Raw genomic sequence first — 25,963 nt, forward strand, 5'->3', positions numbered from 1 at the left:
GATCCCATGACCCTGGGAATATGACCTGAGAGGAACAAAGAGTTGGATGCTTAACCGACTGAGCTCCCAGGTGCTCCTATGTTGTTCTTCACTATGGAGGAGAACTTGAGTTCCGGAGACAATATCAGGGAGGGGTGATAGGTTGAGGAGGAATGATGGAGAGAGAGAGGTAGAGAGAGGAACTGGTGTAGTTGTCAGAGGCAAGGCCTAGAGCATCCAGTGCAACGGCCCTGAGAGTCCTCCTCACAAAGGATAATCCTTGGAGGTTTTTTTCTTTCTTTCTTTCTTTTTTTGAGAGTATTGATTATTAAAAAAAAAGGATATATTCATTATTATGGGGGATTTAATAAGGTGACCCTAGTAAATTGAGGTAATATTGAAATAATTATAAAATGAATCTACTTAGCAAAAAAAAAAAAAATCAAACAAATTACTATAAACTACAACTATTTAGCAGGAAAGTATCAGTTTCTTTAAAAAAAAATTTTTTTTTTAACGTTTATTTATTTTTGAGACAGAGAGAGACACAGCATGAACGGGGGAAGGGCAGAGAGAGAGGGAGACACAGAACCGGAAGCAGGCTCCAGGCTCCGGGCCATCAGCCCAGAGCCCGACGCGAGGCTTGAACTCACTGACCGCGAGATCGTGACCTGGCTGAAGTCGGATGCTTAACCGACTGAGCCACCCAGGCGCCCCGGAAAGTATCAGTTTCTAACACAAGTAACAGGAGACCTCACTTTATACTATGCTTTTTTTTTTTTTTTTAACTTGACTTCTAGCTTTGCTGTAACAGAGAACAAAACCTAAATTTGAAATATACATGACGTGCCAGCCCCTGCTTATCTTCAAAGAAGGACAAAGCTTTTGGTTGTTCTGATCAGGGTGATGGGTGAAGGTGCAAAAAGGATGAGACAGTATTGGATGACTATGTACAAGAAGTAGAGCTACTGAGGTTGTGGGGATATTGAGGGGAGAATATATCCAGGAGGAGGGGGAGGTAAACTGACATAGGAATGGAGTAAATATTTATTGGTACTTCTAATGTGTATAGTTCCATGTCATGAGATACAAACAAAAGTGCTTTCTAAGAAAAATCCTAAGATCAATACAAGTGGAGTCTAATTTTCTATTCATTCAAATTATTTACTTGTGTATCCTAATTCCTCAGTTGGGGGGCACTGAGAGATATACGAAGAGCAGATGGCACCAGCTCATAGGAGGAGAGCCATAAATAATGGGCATGGATTTCTTCAACTTCCCTGGGATGGGGAGGGCCTCACCTGGGGATGTGCAACCTGGTGTTGTTTGGATTTACTAGTTTTATGACTCTGGGATGGTCAATAGTTCTTTTTTGCTTAATCTCTGAAATGGAGAAATATCTGATTTGCCTGTAGGCCAATGGGCTAGATTAGAGGATCTGTTAAAATCCCCTTTAATTCTCAGATATTATGGTATTAGAAAATATTAGAACTGAATCATGTTTTGCTAGCATAGGCTTTTCAGGGAGACAGACTTGGAATCAAATCTCTTTTGCAACAATTACTAGCGAATGGTGCCAGGCATACTACTTAATATTTCTCATTTTCTGTTTCTTCTTTTGCTAAATGAGAATATCTCTTTGTGTTTTTATAGGGGTAAAATCAGATAATGTTTATAAAGCACTTAGTACACAGTTCGTGGTTCATGGGAAATTCTCAATAAGTGGTAAATATAAAAACAACCACATCTATAACCACAATCATAGTCCTTGAAATCAAATGGTATGGATGCTTATAGTTTTTCAGACAAAACAAAGAACAAAAAAACACACCTAACTAGAATACCCAATTCCAAGCATTTCACTTTGCACTTCACTTTGCATACAAGTTTGTCCTAATGTGCGAAATTATGCTTGCAAAACTATTTAGTTTTGTTCACAAATATTTAGTTCACAAATATAATCATGTCCTTCCTTGATGCAGATTATGATGATGTATTTGCACAGATCTGTTAATTTTCTTCCTATTCGAAACTTAAAAATATTATTCCAAACTCACAGCAAGAACAATAAAAAATTATTAGTAACCTTCACAAACATAGGGCAGCATAATAGATGCTTCTGTAGTGTGCACATTGGAAAGTTTATTCTCTCATCTTTTGGATATGGGTAAATATGCCAGTATTCTCTTTTTTTTATATACTAATGGTCGGTTCTGGGAAAACCCTTTCCTTTCTTCTTCTGAATGGTTTGAGAAAAAAATATTAGAAGGTACGCCTGTCGTAGGACTTAAGGCAAAGCTCAGATGGTCTTGTAAGTATCCATTTGGAATTGAAAAGTGAGGACGTGGTGCATCTAAGTGGCTTAGTCGGTTGAGTGTCCGACTTTGGCTCAGGTCATGATCTCACGGTCTGTGAGTTTGAGCCCCATGTCGGGCTCTGTGCTGACAGCTTGGAGCCTAGAGCCTGCTTCAGATTCTGTGTCTCCCTCTCTCTCTCTGCATCACACTTTGTCTCTCTCTCCCTCTCAAAAATAAATAAACATTAAAAAAAGTTAAAAAAAAAATGAGGACGTTCCCAGCTGTGCCAGCTCTTGGCAAAATACTTCAGTGGATCAAGTTTATGTTTGGGCCTCTTCTATTTCCTATTTCCTCACTTGTTCTCCGTCTATCCAAAGTATTGAGTGATTGTTTTTGTTTAATGATACTGGTTAAATAATAAGTAAAGCATTTGCTGATAAGGACTTAAGATACAATTCTTCCTGGGGATTGTTTTTTAACTTTTAATTTCAAAATATTATGGACTCAAAAGAAGTTGCAAAAATAGCACAGAGAAGTCCTATATACCCTTCACCCAGTTTCCCCAATGGTAAAATCTTGTATAATCATAGTACATTATCGAACTAATAAATCAACACTGGCATAATACAACCAACTAGACTATACACAGAGGAATTTTTATTATTTATTATTATTATTTTTTTAACATTTATTTATTTTTGAGAAGAGAGAGACAGAGCATGCATGGGGGAGGAGAGAGAAAGAGGGAGACACAGAATCTGAAACAGCTCCAGGCTCTGAGTTGTCAGTACAGAGCCCGACACGGGGCTCAAACTCACAGACTGGGAGATCACAACCTGAGCCGAAGTCAGACGCTTAACCAACCGAGCCACCCAGGCGCCCCAAGACAGAGGAATTTTTAAAGAATTAGAAATTCTCAAGGGTCAAAGAAAACCTTTTTTATATCTAAATGTTGCCCCTGTCTGTGTGCACCTAGGTTTTTGCCCCTGTCTGTTTGGGAATCCTAGATTAACTTTCTGTCTTCTCCACTCTACCCCTTCAGAGCAGGGATCATGCTTTAGTCACCCCTTAGTCTTATTGCTTATTAAGGTCATTGGCATTCAAAAAGTATTTTTGGTTAACAAGGTGACTAATAATTGCTTAGGTCTTTATACACATTATCTCTCAGAATGTTCATGGTCTAGGGGAAAGACTATAGACTTGAAAAACATTCAGATCCTGGTATTTATTAGCTTGAGTCTTGTGACAAGGTACTGAATGTCCTTGGGTCTTGCCTTCCTCACGTATCTCATTACATCTACATAATAGAGTTGTTGTAAAATTCAAGGAGGTAATTAATTTATGTAAAAAAGAAGCAAACATAAGGGCTTGGGATGTGGTTAGGGTAAAATATTTTATTGCCATTTTATAAACTAAGGGTCAATGATTTTATTGCCATTTTACAAACTAAGGCTCAGGGAAGGTCAGTCATTGCTGCAAATCTTAGAGCGGATACATAAAGTGCTGCTAAGCACCTTAGACCAGCAGCCTTCCATGATAGCACATTGTCTTTTCCAGGCCACTGGAAGAGTAGATTAAAAAAACAAAGAAAGAAAGAAACAAACAAACAACCACCACCACAGGGAAGTTACAGAGATTTAAGATTTTGTCCTTATGTAGTTGTTAACTTCTTTTGCTATGTGCATAGGAAACCCTCTCTTAGTGGAGCTGGATGATGAGATAAACTAGAAGGTCAATCATGGGTGTGGGGTGCTATTTTAGAGGTCCCTGCCAAATGCCCATCGTTCACCCTCCCCATTCCCTTGACACCCTATAGCGAGGAATGCTGCTTGCCAAACTGCATCAGATGTTTATATCCTCATCCCTTGCTGAAGGCATGGAGGGATGAGAAATTGGAGCCCTTAAGTATTCACAGTACATTGTCAAAATTTGTTTTTAAATCACAAATTAAACTTAATTTTTAAAATCACAAAATAAACTTAAATTTAAAAAGTTGGAGGGGGGTGCCTGGGTGGCTCAGTCAGTTAAGTATCTGACTTAGGCTCAGGTCTTGATCTCATGGCTTGTGAGTTCAAGCCCCATGTTGAGCTCTGTGCCGACAGCTCAGAGCCTGGAGCCTGCTTCAGATTCTGTGTGTGTGTGTGTGTGTGTGTGTGTGTGTGTGTGTGTGTCTCTCTCTCTGCCCCTCCCCTACTCACGTTCTGTCTCTCAAAAATAAATAAACATTTTTAAAAAGTTGGAGGGTTTTGACATCATCATCATCTACTTTTATTTTCTGCTCATGAAATAATTTTTTTTAACAAAAGAGAATATGTAAACATGGAAATTTTTTACTAACCTGAATTGGCTGGAAACACATTAGCCAAAGTTGCTTTTCAACTTGCTCTGATCACCTTTTTTTTTTTTTAAAGTTTATTATTTATTTTGAGAGAGAGGGTGCACAGGAGGGGCAGAGTGAGAGAGGAAGAGAGACAGAGAATCCCAAGTAGGCTCCACACTGTCAATACAGAGCCCAAAGTGGGGCTCAAAGTCATGAAACGTGAGATTATGAGCTGAGCCAAAACCAAGAGCTGGACACTTAACAGACTGAGCCACTCAGGCAACTCTGCCCTCAACACCTTTTACATACCCTTGAATTCCTCATATTAGAATGTCTAATTCTAATTGGAAGTATCTTTTTGGCCTATTTAATCTATTCATTTCATTGAAATGGAATAGGAGATGGTAAAATATGTTATTGATTTATGAGGCTGTTGGCTACAAATGTCAAAAACTCGGGTAGCTTAAATACTTGGATTACAGTGAGAAACATTCCATTTTTGGTGGTGGTTTGCAATTTGTTTTTTGGTCCTCTAATTAATAAAATGGGTAATGGGTCTTAAATGTAGGAACTGAAACCATGAAACTTCTGGGACAAGACATAGAACAAAGCTCTTTGACATGGATTTGGTAGTGATTTTTTGGATATGGCACCTGAAACACAAGCAACACAATACAAAATAAACCAGTGGGACTGCCCCAAACTAACAAGCTTCTGCACACCAAAGAAAACCATCAAAAAAGTGAAAAGAAAACATACAGAAAAATATTTGCAAATCATATATGTGATGTGGGGTTAATATCCAAAAACATAAAAAGAACCCATGCAATTCAGTGGCAAAAAACCAAATAACCCAATTAAAAGATGGGCAAAGGACCTGAATAGATGTTTCTCCAAAGACGACATATTTCAACAGAGCCAACAGGTGCATGAAAAGATGCTCAACATCACCAGTCATGCACGAGGAAAAGGTAAATCAAAACCACAATAAGATATCAGTTCACACTTTTTAGAATGGCTATCATTAAAAGGACAAGGGTAAGAAAGCTGGCATGGATGTGGAGGAAAGGGAACCCTTGCACACTGTTGATGGAATTGGAACTGGAAATTGGTATACTCACTAAAGAAGGACCCTCAAAATGTTAAAAATACAACTACCATATGACCCAGCAATTGCACTTCTGGGAGTATATCCAAAGGTAATAAAAACACTAACTCAAAAAAAGATACATACCCCTGTATTCATAGCAGCATTACTTACAATAGTCAAGACATGAAAACAAGCTAAATGTCCGTCAGTAAATGAGAGAATAAAGAAGTTGTGGCCTATATATGCAATGGAGTAGTATTCAGTGATTAAAAACAACAACAAGAAAATTCTACCATTTGCAAAACATGGATGGACCTTGAACGCATTATGCTAAGTGAAATAAGGTAGACAGAGAAAGACAAATACTGTATGATCTCACTTATATCTGGAATCTCTACAACAAAAGGAAAGTCTCAAAACTCATGGAAAAAGAGAAGAAATTTGTGGTTGCCAGAAATAATGGTGGGAGGTAGAGGAAGGTGCTGTATGATGTACAGGACAATTGTTAAAAGAGTAAATCCTAAGAGTTCTCATCACAAGGAAACAATTTTTACCCATATTTCTTTTCTTCTTTCTTTTCTTTTATACTGTATTTATGTAAGATGGATGTTAGCTGAACCTATGGTGTCATCATTTCACAATATATATAAATCAAACCATCGTTCTATAGGACTTAAACTTACACAGAGATGTATGTTAGGTATTTCTCAACAAAACTGGAATGAAAAATGGAGTACCAGCTACCAAGATTAGAGATAGAGAAAGCTAAGAAATAGGATGCTTTTCCAGGATTCTGAACTGTTTCCTCGGTTTCAATGCTGTCTCCCACCCTCTGACCATTAAAAGTAAGGTATACCGGAGACCAAGAGAGGAAAGGGAAAAAAAAATCACTTTGATGCCGTACAGGCCATCGGAACTGGGAAAGTTAGGATTGAAATTTACTTGGAGATATTCTCAATAGAATATCTCAGTGAAAACCACCTTCTGCAAACTTTGAAGACATGGAGGAGTGTAAACATGCGTGTGAATTCTAAATGTGCTAAAGTTTGTCATTCCCAGCATCATAAGGTGTTAAAGACACCCAGAAAGTTTTCTTTCTTGATTTCCTTGGACTGTCTCATAATTTAGTACCTAAGAGACATAAATATTTTATTTCTACTTACATAATATAATTTAAAGAGGGTGTAATGCATAATGCCTCTCCTTTGATTAAAAAAATGTTTTTTTCTGAAAAATAAACTACAGCATTCATGGAGAAAGCAAAAATTGTCATAGTAACAAAAGTAAAAATGCCCATCTGGGCTCCTGGTGTGTCTGTGCCTTTCACTGCTTTGTGCTTTTCCTTTTTTTTTTTTTTCTTCCAAGGCATAGCAAGAGATCTTGTTGAATAAAAAAGATTTTATGAATGCATTTCTCAGTGAGAAGGCACACCTGTGATATCAAATCACAAAGGACTGGGACCACAAAGTGTTAAAACTACACAGAAAGCTGAATACACGTAAAGTCTTTCCCAGAATATTTCAATGGGCATCTTACTTGAACACGATCTCTTTAAGGACTGCTTCTCTTAAAACATTATAAAATTACTTATAAAATAATTATTGCTTAAACAAATTGGTTTTTATGAAGCATAGGTTTGTATGTCACGTTAATCTTGCTCAACTATTGACTCTGCCAGGATAGTCCAGTTTCTAATATAAATACCAGAAATGAGTTAAGCATAATTCTGAAGTGAGATTACAATTTTATCAGAAAAAAATTATCTCAAAAGCATAAATGTAAGTAATAAACATTTGTAATTGTGATTAGTTTATACAATATTATTAAGGTATATAAAATTAAATGCTGAGCATACTTACAATATTTACCCAAAATTAAGATGTAGAAGAAGACAGGACCAGATGTCATTTCCTTCTTTCTGAGCAACTGATTAATAAAAGTGAATACAATTTGGTCTTGGTTTCTGAGTCGCACACAGCTCACGGTGGTTGTGTGCTATTTCTGTCTGCAATCTTAGCAGCTACAAAGCAGTTCACCCTCCTTCCTCTCTCATTTCCTCTCCCTCTCTTTCCATTCCCTTTTCTTTTCTTTCTTCCTTTCTGTTTCTCAGAATCTCTCCTCCCACCCTCCTTTGCAAAAAGTCTTAATATCCTTCTTTACACCCTCTCCACACACATCCCCCCAGCAGACGTGCGCGCGTGCGCACGCGCGCGCATACACACACACACACACACACACACACACACACACACACACACACACAAAAGAGGGAACACAAAGCTGAGCAGTGAGCAAAAGTTTCAGACAGAGAACATACAAGCTCTTCTTGACTCTAAACATCTTGTTTCTATGTCCTGCCGCAGTGTACAAATGAGAGTGTGTGTGAACTGACAAATGTCTGAGCTGATCAAAGTCACACTACTAGAAAGAAACTGAGCTAGAGATACATTACAAATGAAAACTATTTTTTCTTCTCAGTGACTTGGGACTAGGAAAAGAACAGAACTACACGGGGCAAAATGCCTTTGTGGAATTAACTATAAGGCAAGGATTAAAATGTAACTGTAGCATTCTTTTGTGATCTGAGTTTAGGCATTTGAATGATAGGATATTGTTTATAGAAAAATACAAAGGAATAAAAAACAAATTTTAAATTTTCTTGAGCCCATGAATTTGACTGCAGTGGAGAGAGCACGACAAGTCATTGGTTGTGGAGTAAAGCCTTCCTGGGTTTGAATCATGGTCTGATTAAACTATAGTTGTGTAGTTGCTTGCTCTTGGCTGACCTTTGGTTTTCTGGAGGAAAATATCTGGAGGAAAAAGGCAAGGTGGCTGGGATGATCAGCATAGTGCATACTGAATATCTGGCATAGGTTCTAGGGCATAGTAGGTGGTTACCAAATGGCAGCCATTCATACGATGATGACTTGTATAAGTAGGAAAAAAAAGGAAAGGAAAACAAGGAAAAACATTTCCATGCAGTGCTTTCTTCTTTTAACCAGGCTATATCATTCTTATTTTTCAGTTTGCTAATTTATTGCTAAAGCAATGGGCAGCACCTTGCCATGAGAAACTTGCTCATGAGGTTAATGCCTCCTAATCTCTCTCTACATATAGACTCTATGTAAGTTACACATCATGATATCATTTATTTCATCACAGGAAGCCCTTTCTTTTTTCTTTCTTTCTTTCTTTCTTTCTTTCTTTCTTTCTTTCTTTCTTTCTTTCTTTCTTTCAGGAAGCTTATTTCTAAAATGTGGCTAAAAGTTTATATTAACACTACTTTTCTTTTTTCCTGTAGAAGTAATTAATACCATGAAAGGAGAAATGAGGTATAGGAATCTTTATAAGTCCTTTATTTATCAGATTTATTCAATGAAGACACTGTTATTTTAGTAGAAATGTTTATGGTTAACTGAATTTGAATGCTCATTTAATGATCAGTAAGTGTTCATTCAGTGTTTATTCTTTATAATAATACTTGAAATGACTTAAGTGATAAACGATTTTTTATTTATTTTAGAAACAGTGTTTCCTAGAAGGATGTTAAGGGGCATATTAGGGCAATATCTGAAGGGAAGCCCATAGGAAGCTTCTCAACAGTAAAGCTGAGGCACTTGCTTTGGGAATCTTCCAGCAGAAAGTCGTTTTCAAAGTAATCCTGATGTTATTTTGTTAGCTTTGAGCATTTTGTCTGAGCTGATGATACAATTAGTGGGCCAGTAGTCAGGAAGTACTTTTAACAATATATACATGCATTGTATTTTTAATCTCAAATTATCCATGCTAAACTTCAAAATAATTTCTCATTTCACTAAGATTGTAGTATATTTTACTAAAAATGGATATTTATCTGGAGGAACAATTTAAGACTTTTTTTTTTTTTAAATAGAATATCACTTCTTTCTTATTTTAAGCCAATACAATGAATCTGGAGTATTAGTTTCATATAGGTATATTGGTGGAAAAAACCCAGGAGTGAAAAAAAAGTACCCTTACCATACAGTGCAGCAGGCACTATTGGGATTTTGGACCAGAAAATTATTGTGAGGTGCTATCCTTTGCATTGTAGAATATTCAGCAGCATCCCTGTCCTCTACCCACTAGATGTCAATAGCACTCTCTAGTTGGAACAATTAAACACGTCTCCAAACTTATGCAAACGTTCCCTGGGGGGCAAACTTGCTCCTGGTTGACAACAACTGCATTGTAGACAAAGCCTTGCCTGAACAATGTTTAACTATTGATTTTTACTTAATAATTAAAGTAGAATTCTTCTCACTTAAACTTCTAATTAAAATGTATTTTCTTCTTTTGTTGTTCTGCAATTTAAAGACATACATTAAAGAGTTTTAAAAAGAGATGGTGTATGTTCCTAGCCTTCTCTTCCTGCTCATATCGTTCAATTCCAAGGATCTGTGACGTCATTCCCTCTGTTTGGCTGAGTATTTACTTCATGGTTTTCCACATCAGATTTGGTGGCGATTCAGGCTAACAGTTAACACCCTTTCTTACCTTGGAGTCTCTTTTAAAATCTTATTGAGACTCTCTGAATAATCACAAAACTTTATATTTGAAAATTACTTCTCAGAACAACCTAGAGTCAAGCCAGATAAGCATTATCAACCTATGTGCACTGTATAGATTCAAATTTCTAATCTGTGGTTTTTCCTTCCCACTACCACTGAACTATTCTAGTACATTTTTAGCATCATATTTTAAAATTTGATAATGATACTCAAAGGTTTTTTGTCTATGTGTCTCAACGTATTTGCCACCATTATTTCCAACAGTAGAAAGAACCATTTTGCTTAATGTGTTTTTTAATTTTTTTTTAAAGTTTACTTATTTATTTTTGAAAGAGAGTGAGAACCAGCGGGCGAGGAGCAGAGAGAGAGAGGGGAACAGAGTATCCGAAGTGGGCTCTGGGCTGATAATACAGAGCCGGTTGCGGGGCTCAAACTCATGAACCATGAGATCATGACCTGAGCCAAAGTTGGACACTTAGCCAATTGAGCCACTCAGGCTCCCCTAAATGTTTGTTTGATTGCAGACCTGGGAAAGTCTCAATGAAAGAGATTGGTAAGATCTCAATCAGAGCCTCATGATTCAAAGATATTCGGGCAATAGTAAACCAACTCTTGAATCAAGACTAAGTGCGATCCCGGAGCTAAAATGCATGCTGTCAAATGCATGGATCCCATGGATCCATTCCTAATTGACAGCTGTCAACCAGGCAATACTCTTGAGATACTCATCATTTCTAAGTCATACCAAGGCAATTTTAGCTATCTCAATTTAGCATTAATTACACAATTCTGAAATGAAATGACTTCTGGAGAATGATATGAAGTAAGATGTGCACTGGGACAGAGCAATGCAGAGGTACAGGTATTTCAAGAGACATTTTATACAGAATCTAAACAATTTCACTCTAGACGGAAGCTATTATGTCATTTTAGGAGAAAATCAACAATTAAATGTAAACCAAATCCCATGTGGATTCGTGTGTTGCCTTGATGGTTATAATAGGGGAATTGAGTAATCCTCTGTGAAACCGATGGTGTGAAGAAGGCGAGGACATGGTTAACAAGATCAACACCATCTATCCATGTATGTATGTATCTGTTTGTCTATCTATCAATCATCACCTTATGCAGTAGATATCAGTTGATGGTTTTTGTTAAGTGAAAATTATGTACATAATTTAGTATTACTAACCTTGCCTTACTTAGTTTCTTCAAACAATTGTAATTGATGACCTTCAAGTTTCAGGCTCCTTGTATCAAGATTGAGCCTACCTAGTTCAAGACCAACAGTATAAAAGGAGAAATAAAGTCTGTTGCTTGAGCCAGTAGATGGGGTCTGGAAACTAAACCTGCTGGTTCATATCTAGCAGCCTGCATGCTCTCTGAGCAGCCATCTCTGTCCCTTCTTCTGCACATGCCCATTGTTCCTGCTCAGTCGTGATAAGCTTCAGCTGCTTCAGGTTCCTAGCTGGAGCTTCGGCATCCATGCTGCCTTGCCTCTAACCCCAGCTCACTTGCCTATGATTTAGCTTGTTCTTCACTCCATGGGGTTGACCCTACAGGAGATTTACTGCTCTTAGCCCTAGCTTCCTAATCCCAGTGTTCTCCCTTTTTAATGCACTGCCAGTCTGCTGCTGATGCCTCTGCATGGCTCACCCAAGACTGCCTGATCTATACAAGGGGCATCTCCTACATGCTGGAAGAAAACATAAATCAGAAAAGTAAAGATGGCTTGTTCCAGTAGTGTCAGTAGAGGATGGTAAGTTACGCTCCCAGTTTTGCCACTGATTAGACATGTAACCTCTGATAAGTCACTTAAATGCCCTGGTCCTAGGTTGTCTCACCTGTGAAACCAATAGTTGATCTTTCATTTATTTATTTTGTTAAAGATTTATTTATTTAAGTAATTTATTTATTAAGTAATCTTTACACCTAACATGGGGCTTAAACTCACAATCCCCAGATCAAGAGTCGCACGCTCTACTGATGGAGACAGCCAGGCATCCCAACAATTGATCTTTTAGAGGAATTATAACTCTGTAATTTTATGAAATATAATAATCTGATTCAGAAAAAATGACAAATTTGGGCGCCTGGGTGGCTCAGTTGGTTAAGCATCCGACTTTGGCTCAGGTCATGATCCCGGGGTTTGTGGGTTTGAGCGCTGCATCAGCTCTGTGCTGACAGCTCAGAGCCTAGAGCCTGCTTCAGATTCTGTCTCCCTCTCTCTCTCTGCACCTCCCCCATGTGCTTTCTCTCTCTCTTCAAAAATAAATAAACATTAAAAAAATTTAAAAAAGGAAAAAAATAAATTATTATGGAGACAGAATTCATACATATGAATTACCTAAAATATATTTTTACCAGATTTTTCAACAAATGTAAATTGTTGCCATGAGTATAATGTTGTAAAGAAGGTATGAGAAGGTGTCAAGGAGGCTGGTACAGACAACTAGGTGGAGTCAATTATGGATGATCCTTTAGGGAAGAAAATCTGTGTAGTGAATATGGAAGACAAAGAAAGTCATGGGCTGACAGGGAGTCACAGAAACAACATTTTACTTCAAAAACAAGTGCGTGTAAACATGTACAAACAGCAGATCTGGATGGGTCTAGGCCAAAATATAACCAAGAAATGCTATTGTAAAGTTGTGGAGTAATTAATCACTTGTTGGAAAGTGTCAGACATGAGGTTGACTAGATAACAAAAAGTAGGATATAAAAGTTGATATCAATTTCTGAGCAGTAAATTGATATAATAAAAAAAAAGACTAATAAAGACGGCTAGTCTCATGACCGTGTGATGCAAAAGATGAGAAAGAACAGACTTTAGCTACGGAGACGAGGCTGTTGTGTAACAGATGTAAGTCAGCTATTCGGGTTTGGTGTCACTGCAAAGGCTGCAAACACCAGCCGCTGCCAGAAAGAAAACTGTTCTAATTATGGTTGATTATGAACAGACTTTGACTATTTGTTTATCTATTTATTTTGTTCAGACTTTGACTTTAGATGAGGGATGTCCAATGGAAGTAAAAAATGAGCCACGTGTGCAATTCAAAATTTTCTAGTAGCCACATTAAGAAAGTAAAAGGAAATAGGTAAAATTAATTTTAATAATACATTTTATTTAACTCAATATATCCACTATATTACCATTTCAATGTGGAATCAGTATGAGAATTATTAATGGATATTTAAGTCCTTTTTTAAATTTTTACTATCTTTGAAATCTGGTATGTATGTGTGTTATACACACAGCACATCTCAGTTTGGGCTAGCCACATTTCAAGTACTCAGGAACCATGTGTGGTTAGTGGCTATCATATTGGACAGTGCAGCTCTAGAGGAGGACACAAGAGGTTTTCTTTAAGATCCCATCAGAAGTTTTTAGATCTTAAGAGCAAATAAAAATAATCATTTTATAAGTAAGTAGAATTTTAACAAAAACAATGGGAACAACATAAGGTTACCAACCAGTTTTATCAAGTAAAAAAATTAACAACAGCATAAAAGCCTTACTTACCATTTTTTGGCCATCATTTTATGAATCTGAGGACGTTTGGTTACTGCACAATTAGGGAAAATACAATGTTCAAACACAAAACAGTCCTTTAAACTAAACACAATTAGTTTCATAAAACATGATGACATTGTATTTATTTTTCTTGTTTCATTGCAAATCAGTAACGACTTCTCCAGATCCTATCTGTGGACCATAATTTAGGAACTACTGATCTAGTCTAGGCTCAGAATCTGTTTGGTAGCTCAAGTCCTTTAAAACCCTGGTAGACTGCTAGTGCCTTTGATTTTGGGGCACTCAGCAGTTAACCAAAGTTTTTAGAGTCTGGATCAATCAATCTAGGGGCTGCCTTTGTAGGTCTTCCTTTTAGTATGTGCTGGAGTTCCTAACCCTGTTTTAATGGCAGCTAACTTGGCTTCTGCTTCAAAGCAAGGAGAATAATATATGGGTCCATGTGGCAGAGCTAATCTTTCATCTAATGCCAGGATACATTCTAGTGATTGGTGCTTAATGAAGGGAGGTATTGTTACCCCTGTAACTCAGAGGTGATCCTGTGGGGCATTTTGGAGAAAGGTTGGGAAGCCAGGGTTTCCTTATTTCTTTGGCTCCTTCTAAGTATTCCTCTTCCTAGTCTGGACCCTAATTTTTGATTTGGGTATGTAATTGGACTTTTACAGTGCTGTAAAGAAATCATCACCTGACCTAAAAGTGATCTTTATAGAAAAGGCCTTTCTTACTTTTTTTTGTCTTTTTTCCTAAAGGCCTCTCAGTCAATATCCACTAGATTATGGTGTTATAAAATACAATCACAAAAATCTCAGTTGCTCAAATCAACAGAAATTTGTTTCTCACTCTACATGACTATCATGGGTCAGTAGGAGGCTCTGGTCATTATGGTCTCTCAGGTATCGGGTTGATGGAGGTTTCATAATGACACATGCATCCATGATCATCAGGGCAGGAAGAAGGTAACATGGTAAATTGCACACTGGCTTTTAAAGATTCTACCTGAAAGTGATATACATCATATCTGCTCACATTTCATTGGCCTAATTTCAAAATGATTAGGGAAGGGACAATTCAACCATGTGCCTGGAAGAAGAGGAACAGAAATATTATGATGAACAGCACTAATGACAGCTTCAATCTGCCTTTCTGAATACCGGTAAACATAATACACTAATCTCTTTTCTAAGGCAGACATTCCAGAAGTCAAATCTAGTCACAATATCAAGCCCACAGATCAGGATCTCTGAATGACATATAAAATGGGTACTTCTGACATGATATCTATCTGTGGCTTCTCTTGACTAATCATATACGAACTAAAAAGACACACTATCCTCCCCCAATAAGCAGTGATGGAACAGGGACAAGATAATCACAATGAATATTCTTACTAGAAAGCAGAAGGTGAGGAGAAACCCTATAGATAGTTGTGGGTAGAAATTTTGAAATTCTGCTGGGCAGATGAAGTGAGGCTCCTTATCCTGAGGATGGGGAATGTTTGTTAATTGGCTGAGTCTACTCCCTGGAAGGGGCTCCCCTGTCCATTGTTCACTGTGGCCCTCGGTCTGCACACTGGAGGGTCCTTCCTTTGTATTATATGATTTTCCACGTTGAAGAATATGTTCTTCCACATTAGAGTTGGGGGCTGAACAGAATATACAGCTTCCTTTTTTTTAAAATTTTTTTAATGTTTGTTTTTGAGAGAGAGAGAGAGAGAGAGAGAGAGAGAGAGAGAGACCGAGTGAGCGAGCAGGGGAGGAGCAGAGAGAGAGGGAGACACAGATTCTGAAGCAGGCTCCAGGCTCTGAGCTGTCAGCACAGAGCCCAACATGGGCTTGAACCCATGAACCATGAGCCAAAGTCATGCTTAACCAACTGAGCCAGCCAGGTGCCCTATACATATTCTTTTTTCCTTTCAGATGGTTGGGTATCTAAGGTTGTTTCATAAATAGAACAATCACCATTTTTGCTTTTAAGCTGAGGTTGATAGTCTTTGTAGTAGTACATCTCTCTCAAGGACTTATTGTGTTCTTATTTATTTGATTCCAATTAACTTCATGTGTTGATGGCCACCTCAATAGTTCTTTTCTCAGAAAAGTTTTGTGGACACAATTTCCTGATTTACCATGCTACTTTTTTTTGCCCCCATACCTATGTATCTCTTTGTATTTAATGACATAATTTCAAGTAACTTGAGTCCATTAAGTTTTGTTGGGGCAGCCACTTCCTGTCTTCTCCCAGAGCTATTTGGTCACACTGAAAGACTTTACTGAACCACAGTTTGTTGGGTCTTTGCTCTTTCAATTATATTTTTTACTGGTTGTGGATGAAAAGCACACAGTTCTCCCAATCCTTCAAGGGCTGAATTTCTGGATTCTATTTCTTTTTCTTTTCTTTTCTTTTTTTCCCCAAACTGGACAATTCTCTGCTAAGTTTATTTGCTTTTTATAAAATCTTATGAAACATAGATAATGACAACCAGCAACAGCAACAACTAAATTTCTATAATCTCTTGTCCTAGGATTATAAATTCTTTAGGTACACCATCTGCTTGCCAGGTTATCAATGGTGACGATATTACTAAATGCTTTGTCACTATGCAACATGGATAACTATCCTTAAAGCTTTGACAACAGTTTCTTTTCTATGTGCCACCTGGCCTTTAAGTCAATGCCATATGTTCTCTTTTTGTTATGACAGCACACCATGTCTAGTTACCAATTTCTGAATCAGCCAGTATATGCTAGGTGTGTGTGTGTGTGTGGGGGTGCTGCAGTAAGAAACATCTCCCATGGAAGTTTATTTCTCACATTATGATCACTCAGGGACCTGACAATATTCTGTCTTGATACATATTTCCACAATTGTTGCGGTAGGAAAAAGGGAAAGTGGCATGCCATACCCTCGTCCTAAGACATGACAGGTGATAGTTTTAATCGCATGACTTTATATTGAATGACTAAGTTGCCAATTTCCCAGTCTGGGATGGAAGAATTGTTGCTTTCTACCCTTATCAATTATCAGTTATGCCTGCATTTTAGCTTTTCTTATTTATGACAATCCACTTCCCATTTTTGTATTCATCAGAATTCCCTGGAGTGCAGATGACAGAAATCCAGCTCAGTCAAGTTCATCAAGTCTCTTTGTCTATTTCCATAGGTCTCTTCCTCCTTTCTCTATTTTTTTTTTATCTCTGCTTCTCTATGCTTTATTACTTTAGATAGATTTTCTCTGTGTGGTTGACATAATGGCTGTTGTTAATCTCTGGTTCTTATCTTTTCTGGTCCATGATCCCCAAAGCAAGGAAACATCTCCTTGTCTAATTAAAGAATTGTTGGTGCAGGTCTCTACTTTTAGGTTACATGTTTGGGCATGAATTAAGCATTGTGTCTACGAGAAAAGAACCTTATAATTATCTGAGACTAGGTTTTGCATTTACTTTATGATTAGAAGGTAGTATAGGACACATTATCAGAAGATAGAAGATGGGTAGGATTGGTGAGCAGATACACAGTCTACCACAATCCAGAACTTTCCTCTGCCAGTAAGTATAGAGGAAGTAGTACCAAGGCTGAAAATGTTTAGGAGATGTACAGAGATAGTATAAGTAAGAAGAAAATGGGGCAAGGGTTGGGGGTGAAGACTGAGAAAAAGAAAGATTGACAAAGGTAAAGACAGATGGTAAATAATTTACAGATGGTAACTAAAATGGATCAGTAACTAAACTGAGTGAGAATGTTGTCAGGTTTTTTGAGTTGGTGTATACGAACTTATGGAGATCATGAAAAGTAATTGTCACAATAGTCATAAAAGCAAATATTCAAAAAGTAACATATAATTATGCAATTAAGTTTATGATTTTGCTATGTGAAGACAGATCAGTTCTGTCATATTCCTCTTCTCCTGGTGAGATAACACTCTTCAGGCTGTGTGACTAAAGTAAGAAGGTTTTGGAATAAGAAATCCTAGTTGTGAAAACAAAAATGTGTCTCCTATTTCTCATTTAATCTTCTTTTAGAATTACTAGAGGTCAACTGGGATTTCTAATTTATGTTCCAGGCCTGTGTTAGCTTGTCATGAAATAGCTTCAGGGAATTTCTCAGCTATTGTCCCTTCTAGAGACTAATCGAACTTGGGTGGGGGGGGGGGGTAAAAATCTTAATGAAGACATTTTTTGGCAGCTCCTGATTCCTTACATGTTTATAGCTTGGTATTTACCTTTTGAAATGTGAAGTTGGGTTTTCTCCACAATGTGTCAATCTGTAAATATATCAAATAGACATACATTTATAAGGGTCAAATGCCATACCAAATTTGCTGTAGGGAAGTTAGGAATTTTCTGGGTGGAATATTGTGGTACATGTGTACTTGTTGGAACCAAGGGGGAGGTGGCAAGGAGGTACTAGAGAAACAACAGCTTCAATCCTGGCATAGAGGGACAAATTGTGGACTGAAGCTGAGGGGAATCATGAAAATTCACACCGCAAATACCAAGAATCAAACAGGTACTTAAAAAAAGTTAAGGTACTAACAGTTATTGGGCACTAACAATGAATAAATAGGAAAAAAAGGCAGGTGGGAGGAGAATGAGGTTCTGGAAGTAGATGCTTAATGAGTCAACCTTGTAGGATGGACCTCTTGCCTTGGAGACTATTATTAGCGAGGAGACAGGACACTTTAGCCTTTGTTCTTGATACCAGTATATGTCTGGTACCTGATTCCTGGTGATTTCCTGAAGGAGAGAAGCTTGAGAAAATAGTGATGCACTAAAGGATTGGGTAGAATAGGGTTGAAGAGACAATGAATCCAGGTGTGTTATGTCAAATTAGTCAATTGATGGTTAACTTTATTTTCTCGCATATCTTTGATGATTGTTATTGGATTCATCTTTTTTTTTCTTTTTTCTTAAAAAAAATTTTTTTTTAACATTTATTTATTTTTGAGACAGAGAGAGACAGAGCATGAATGGGGGAGGGTCAGAGAGAGGGAGACACAGAATCTGAAACAGGCTCCAGGCTCTGAGCAGTGAGCACAGAGCCCGACGCGGGGCTCGAACTCATGACCTGAGCCGAAGTCGGACGCTTAACCGACTGAGCCACCCAGGTGCCCCTTTTTTTTCTTTCTCTAAGATGAGTAGTAACTATTCTTTACTCCGGCAATTTACTCATCTTTGTTAATTAAAAATAAATTTTATTTTTGAGAGAGAGAGAGAGAGAGAGACAGAGAGTGAGCAGGGGAGGGGCAGAGAGAGAGAGAGGGAAACACAGACTCTGAAGCAGGCTCCAGGCTCTGAGCTGACAGAGCCCGACGCAGAACTCGAACCCACGAACCTTAAGATCATGACCCGAGCCAAAGTCGTATGCTTAACCGACTGAGCCACCCAGGAGCCCCTCATCTTTGTTAATTTTAAAGTTAATTTAACTTTATAAGTTAATTTAGAATTTAGATTTTATAAGTCTCCACATCATAGTAGTAAGTCCCTTCCTTTGGAAAGGCTGGGAGAACTGGTGTTCTTAGCATCATTAAAATGAGTTTCTCGAGAAGGTTGTTATTAAGACCACACTTGATTATTAAATGACACAATAAGAAAAGCAATCCAAAGTCCTGAGAAGTAAACTTGTCACCTTGAAGTTATCCTCGCCACAAAATTCTCTTTACCTGCCCTAGTCAACGTGCAGCAGAGCGGTTAGTTTTCAGAGAGCTAAACAGTGAGAGGCAGTCAACAAACTTGTTAGCTTTTAAAAGTGCTTCAAATTAACATGAAAATACAGAGGGCATAAAGTCGACTAAAATCCAGTTCTTAGGCACACATATTTAATAATGTGAAGTTTTAAGTCATTACTGAATGAAAAATATTTCCTTTATTTTTTTTAAATTTTTTTTTTTTTTTTCAACATTTTTTTATTTATTTTTGGGACAGAGAGAGACAGAGCATGAACGGGGGAGAGGCAGAGAGAGAGGGAGACACAGAATCGGAAACAGGCTCCAGGCTCCGAGCCATCAGCCCGGAGCCTGACGCGGGGCTCGAACTCACGGACCGCGAGATCGTGACCTGGCTGAAGTCGGACGCCTAACCGACCGCGCCACCCAGGCGCCCCAAAATATTTCCTTTAGACATTAATTTACACCATAAGATTCAGGAAACTGATGTGGGGCAGTAATTTGTTACAAGGGCTACACTTATTCTCTGACATATGATGTGCATTTAGGATTCTAAGGTAAGTTGATTTTTTGATTAAATTCCATTTCTTACATTATCACATAATTGGTGACAGAATACATTGCGCAAACTGGAAATGAAAAAAAAGTGACTTTGTTTTAAAAAGAGGTACAAATAATTGGTAGCAAACCACACCCATAATCATGTACGTCTTTAGAAAAATTTTACTTTACATGTAGTTAGAGTTTGCTTTGTAACTTTTGGAAGATCTGTAAACATGTGGAGTCAATTTTAACTAAGTTAATTAAGCCGTTTTTTAAGAGTTATACAGTGTCTTTAACTTTGTATTATTCTGAAATGAAAAATACGTTTGTTCTTTGGAAACTGTCTAAAAACTGAGGTAAAATAAATTGTTGTGCTTAAACTTAAAAAATATGGTATAGGGGAGGAGCCAAGATGGCGGAACAGCATGGAAGTCTTTCGTGTGTCTTGCATCCATGAAATACAGCCAAGCAACACTAGACCATCCTATACACCTAGAAAACTGACTGGAGGATTAACACAACAATCTGCACAACCTGAACCACAGAATTCAGCAGGTACGCGGAGCAGAAAGCTGAACTTGGGGAGCGGTAAGGGAGGTGTTTTTGTGAGCAGAGAGAGGACTGGGGGGCGGGAGAATATGGGAAAAGCACCCCTCCCCAAAAGCAGCTGCAGAGAAAGTGGAAAATTGGAAACAGCCGCAGGGACTAAACTAAAAAGGGAGAAAGGAGAAAGGAGAGGGTTTAAATTCCATTGAGACTGTAAACAAGGGGAGCGCAAAGGCTGCAACTCCGCAGCTCGATACCTGGCGGTGCTCTCGTGGGAAGGCGAATCTCCAGGAACAGAGTGGGGTCTGGGAGGTTCTCAGGCCACACGGGGAAAAGCGGTTCCACTGCTGGAAGGACATTAGGTAGAGACTGTTGAGGCCACCTGGTCCCAGCCGACCCCAGAGAACGGCCACATTCTCTGATGCTGGAACAAGGTCTTTAAGGGTGAAGACCGGTACCAGATGTGTGTTGTGATTTTCCATAATCTCTGAAAAGCTGCTGCTACACTATCTCGCGAACTTTTTCCCGGGCGGCCTGGCACCTGGCCGCAGTCTCGGGGCACCGGCAGAAGCAGGGTCTGGCAAGCGTTCCTGGGTGCAGCCGACATTCAGCCGTTGCTCATTCGGCCATTGCTCGGTGAGACCTTCCCGCAGAGGGGCGGAACGGGCCAAAGCCGCAGTCCTTCAGAAGTAAGGGGCCGGGAAAACGGTCGCATCTGAGACAAAACTCAGGAGAGAGGTGCTGCCTGGGGCCTGGTCACGGACAGTGAAAAGGCAGGGAGTGGACAAGAGCTGAAGACAGAGGACAGGTGTGCAACTGCTGATCCGGGAGAACAGACTGGATAGCTGGGTGGTGCCTTTTTCACCTATGGGCCCCACAACACTCCACCCCAGTAGGCTAGCAGCGCCATCTAGTGGAGAATGGAGTCTTTACACTGAGCCCCGCCCAACTGGGCCAACCTTGCTCTTCAAGAACACAAGTCTCACTGCCTGCTTAGTTTATGGACTATAAAGTGCTACATAGTCTGACTTCTATGACTTTTCCCCTATGGGGAAAACAAAGTAATTTCAGTCCTACTTCAATCTGTTAGCAGGTCCATCAATTCAATTTTCTTTCTTTCTTTCTTTTTCTCTTTTACACTTCTTTTCTTTTTCTTGATTACAGAAAGAAAAAAAAATCATTTTTATTTTTAATTTTCATTAAAAATATTTTTCTTTAATTTTTATTACTATATTTTTTACTTTTGTGTCAATTTTTTCAAATTCTATAATACTTCCATCACTTTATTTTAGTCTACTTAGTGTATTCACCTTTTCAAATTTTCAAATGATTTCCTTTTTCTTTTCTTTTTCTTGAATGCAGAAAGAGAAAAACTTCATTTTTACTTTCAATTTCTATTAAAAATATTTTTCTTTAATTTTTTACTATATTTTTTGCTTTTATGTAATTTTTTTCAAATTTTATTTTACTTCCATCATTTTATTTTAGTCTATGACAGTGTATTCACTTTTTCAAATTTTTGAATAATTTTCTTTTTTTCCTTTTTCTCTTTTTTGTTTCTTTTCTTTTTCTTGAATACAGAAAAGAAAAAAAATTCATTTGTATTTTTAATTTTTATTAAAAATATTTTTCTTTAATTTTTTTCTACTATATTCTTTACTTTTGTGTATACTTTTTCAAATTCTGTTTTACTCCCATCGTCTCATTTTAGTCTACTTCACTGTATTCATTTTTTTCAAATTCCCAAATGATTTCCTTTTTTTCCCTTTCTTCCCCCACCTTTTTTCCCTCTAATCTGCCAAACCACTTTCAACACCCAGACCAAAGCACACCTAGGATATAGCATCATTTATTATATTTTTATGTGTGTGTGTTTTTAATTTTTTAATTTTAATATTTTTTAATTTTAATATTTTTCTTTCAATTTTTCTACCTCATTAATTCCTTTTCTCCCTTCAAAATGACAAAATGAAGGAATTCACCCCAAAAGAAAGAGCACGAAGAAACGACAGCCATGGATTTAACCAACACAGATACAAGCAAGAGGTCTCAACCAAAATTTAGAATTACGATAATAAGAATACTAGCTGAAGTAAAAAATAGATTAGAATCCCTTTCTGCAGAGATAAAAGAAGTAAAAAATAGCCAGAATGAAATTAAAAATGCTATAACTGAGTTGCAATCACGGAAGGATGCAGCGGCGGCAAGGATGGATGAGGCAGAACAGAGAATCAACGATATAGAGGACAAACTTATAGAGAATAATGAAGCAGAAAAAAAAAAAAGAGGGAGATGAAGGCAAAAGAGCACGATTTAAGAATTAGAGAAATTAGTGACTCATTAAAAATGAACAACATCAGAATCATAGGGGTCCCAGAAGAGGAAGAGAAATAGGGGTAGAAAGGTTATGTGAGCAAATCAGAGTGGAAAACTTTCCTAACCTGGGGAAAGACACAGACATCAAAATCCAGGAAGCACACAGGACCCCCATTAGATTCAACAAAAACTGACCATCAACAAGACATATCATAGTCAAATTCATAAAATACTCAGGCAAGGAGAGAATCATGAAAGCAGCAAAAGGGAAAAAAAAAGGTCCCTAACCTACAAGGGAAGACAGATCAGGTTTGCAGCAGACCTAGCCACAGAAACTTGGCAGACCAGAAAGGAGTGGCAGGATATATTCAGTGTGCTGAATCAGAAAAATATGCAGCCAAGATTTCTTTATCCAGCAAGGCTGTCATTCAAAATAGAAGGAGAGATAAAAAGTTTCCGAGACAAACAAAAATTAAAGGAGTTTGTGACCACTAAACCAGCCCTGCAAGAAATTTTTAGGGGGACTTTTTGAGGGGAGAAAAGATGAAAAAAAATATATATATATACACCAAAAGCAACAAAAGATTAGAAAGGACCAGAGAACACCACCAGAAACTCCAACTCTACAAGCATCATAATGGCAATAAATTCATATCTTTCAGTACTCACTCTAAACATCAATGGACTTGAAGCTCCAATCAAAAGACATAGGGTAACAGAATGGATAAGAAAACAAGATCCTTCTATATGCTGTTTACAAGAGACCCACTTTAGACCTAAAGATACTTCAAATTGAAAATAAGGGGATGGAGAATCATCTATCATGCTAATGGTCAACAAAAGAAAGCCAGGGTAGCCATACTTATATCAGACAATCTAGACTTTAAAATAAATATTGTATCAAGAGATGCAGAAGGGCATTATATAATAATCAAGGGGTCTATCCACCAAGAAGACTTAACAACTGTAAACATTTGTGCACCAAATGTGAAAGGACACAAATATATAAATCAAAGAACCACAAACATAAAGAAACTCTTCAAGGGCGCCTGGGTGGCTCAGTTGAGCATCTGACTTTGGCTCAGGTCATGATCTCACAGCTCGTGAGTTTGAGCCCCATGTCAGGCTCTGTGCTGACAGCTTGGATCCTGGAGCCTGCTTCAGATTCTGTGCCTCCCTCTCTCTATGCCCCAACCCACTTGTATTCTGTCTGTCTCTCTCAAAAATAAATAAACATTAAAAAAAAAATTTAAAAAGAAAAAGAAACTAATCAATAGTAATACCATAATAGGAGACTTCAACACCCCACTCACAGCAAAGGACACATCATCTAATAAAAAAAATCAACAAGGAAACAATGGCTTTGAATGACACACTGAACCAGATGGACTCAACAGATATATTCAGAACATTTCATGCTAAAGCAGCAGAATATACATTCTTCTCCAGTGCACATGGAACGTTCTCCAGAATAGACCACATACTGGGACACAGATCAGCCCTAAGTACATACAGAAGGACCGAGATCATACCGTGCGTATTTTCAGACCACAACGCTATGAAACTCAAAATCAACCACTTGGGGATTAAGGAACATCCTACTAAAGAATGAATGGGTTAACCAAGAAGTTAAAGAGGAAATTAAAAAGTATATGGAAGTCAATGAAAATGATAACACCACAACCCAAAACCTCAGGGATACAGGAAAGGCGGTCATAAAAGGAAAGTATATAGCAATCCAGGCCTTCCTAAAGAAGGAAGAAAAATCTCACACAACCTAACCTTATGCCTTAAGAAGTTGGAAAAAGAACAACTAATAAATCCCAAAACCAGCAGAAGACAGGAGATAATAAAGATTAGAGCAGAAATTGCTATCAAAACCAAAAAAAAAAAAAAAAAAACCAAACGAAAAAAACCAAAAAAAACCAAAAAAAAACCCAGTAGAACAGATCAGGGAAACTAGAAGCTGGTTCTTTGAAAGAATTAACAAAACTGATAAACCATTAGCCAGTTTGATCAAAAAGAAAAAGGAAAGGACCCAAATAAAATCAAGAATGAAAGAGGAGAGATCACAACCAACACTACAGAAATAAAAACAATAATATGAGAATATTATGAGCAATTATATGCCAATAAAATGGGCAATCTGGAAGAAAGGGACAATTTCCTAGAAACATATACACTACCAAAACTGAAACAGGAAGAAATAAAAAATTTGAACAGACCCATAACCAGTAAGGAAATAGAATTAGAAATCAAAAATCTGCCAAAAAACCAGAGTCCAGCGCCAGATGGCTTTCCAGGGAAATTCTACCAAACATTTAAGGAAGAGTTAACACCTATTCTCTTGAAGCTGTTCCAAAAAATAGAAATGGAAGGAAAACTTCCAAACTCTTTCTATGAAGCCAGCATTACCTTGATTCCAAAACCAGAGACCCCACTAAAAAGGAGAACTATAGACCAATTTCCCTGCTGAACATGGATGCAAAAATCCTCAACAAGATATTAGCCAACTGGATCCAACAATACATTAAAAAAAATTATTTACCACGACCTAGTGGGATTTATACCTGGGATGCAGGTTCAATATCCACAAAATAATTAATGTGATTCATCACATCAATAAAAGAAAGGACAAGAACCATATGATTCTCTCAATAGTTGTAGAGAAAGCATTTGACAAAATACAGCATCCTTTCTTCATAAAAACTCTCAAGAAAGTAGGGATAGAAGGAGCATACCTTGAGATCATAAAAGCCATATATGAACGACCCAATGCTAATATCATCCTCAATGGGGAAAAACTGAGAGCTTTCCCCCTAAGGTCAGGAACAAGACAGGGATGTCCACTCTCGCCACTGTTATTCAACATAGTATTGGAAGTTTTAGCTCTGCAATCAGACAACACAAAGAAATAAAAGGCATCCAAATCGGCCAGGAGGAGGTCAAACTTTCACTCTTCACAGATGACATGATACTCTATATGGAAAACCCAAAAGATTCCACCAAAACACTGCTAGAACTGATTCATGAATTCAGCAAAGTTGCAGGATATAAAATCAATGCACAGAAATCGGTTGCATTCCTATACACCAACAATGAAGGTACATAAAGAGAAATCAAGGAATCGATCCCATTTACAGTTGTGCCAAA

The 25,963-nt window shown here is 37.8% G+C and overlaps 1 protein-coding gene across 8 annotated transcripts in view; it reads right to left on the minus strand.

The window, feature by feature from the left end:
• RXFP1 (relaxin family peptide receptor 1) overlaps positions 1-25,963 on the minus strand; it is a 136,489-nt gene that overhangs the window by 105,952 nt on the left and 4,574 nt on the right. The window contains exon 1 of one of the 8 annotated variants that reach the window (XM_058721031.1): positions 7,546-7,856. The exons of the other annotated variants lie outside the window; for them this stretch is intronic. Coding sequence (XP_058577014.1) covers positions 7,546-7,594 — 49 coding nt within the window. The 5' untranslated portion in view covers positions 7,595-7,856. Of the gene's footprint in view, positions 1-7,545; positions 7,857-25,963 lie in introns of those variants that run through there. 8 annotated transcript variants of the gene reach the window in all.

The sequence above is a fragment of the Neofelis nebulosa genome, chromosome 3, assembly GCF_028018385.1.
Source record: "Neofelis nebulosa isolate mNeoNeb1 chromosome 3, mNeoNeb1.pri, whole genome shotgun sequence".
Lineage (NCBI taxonomy): Eukaryota > Metazoa > Chordata > Mammalia > Carnivora > Felidae > Neofelis > Neofelis nebulosa.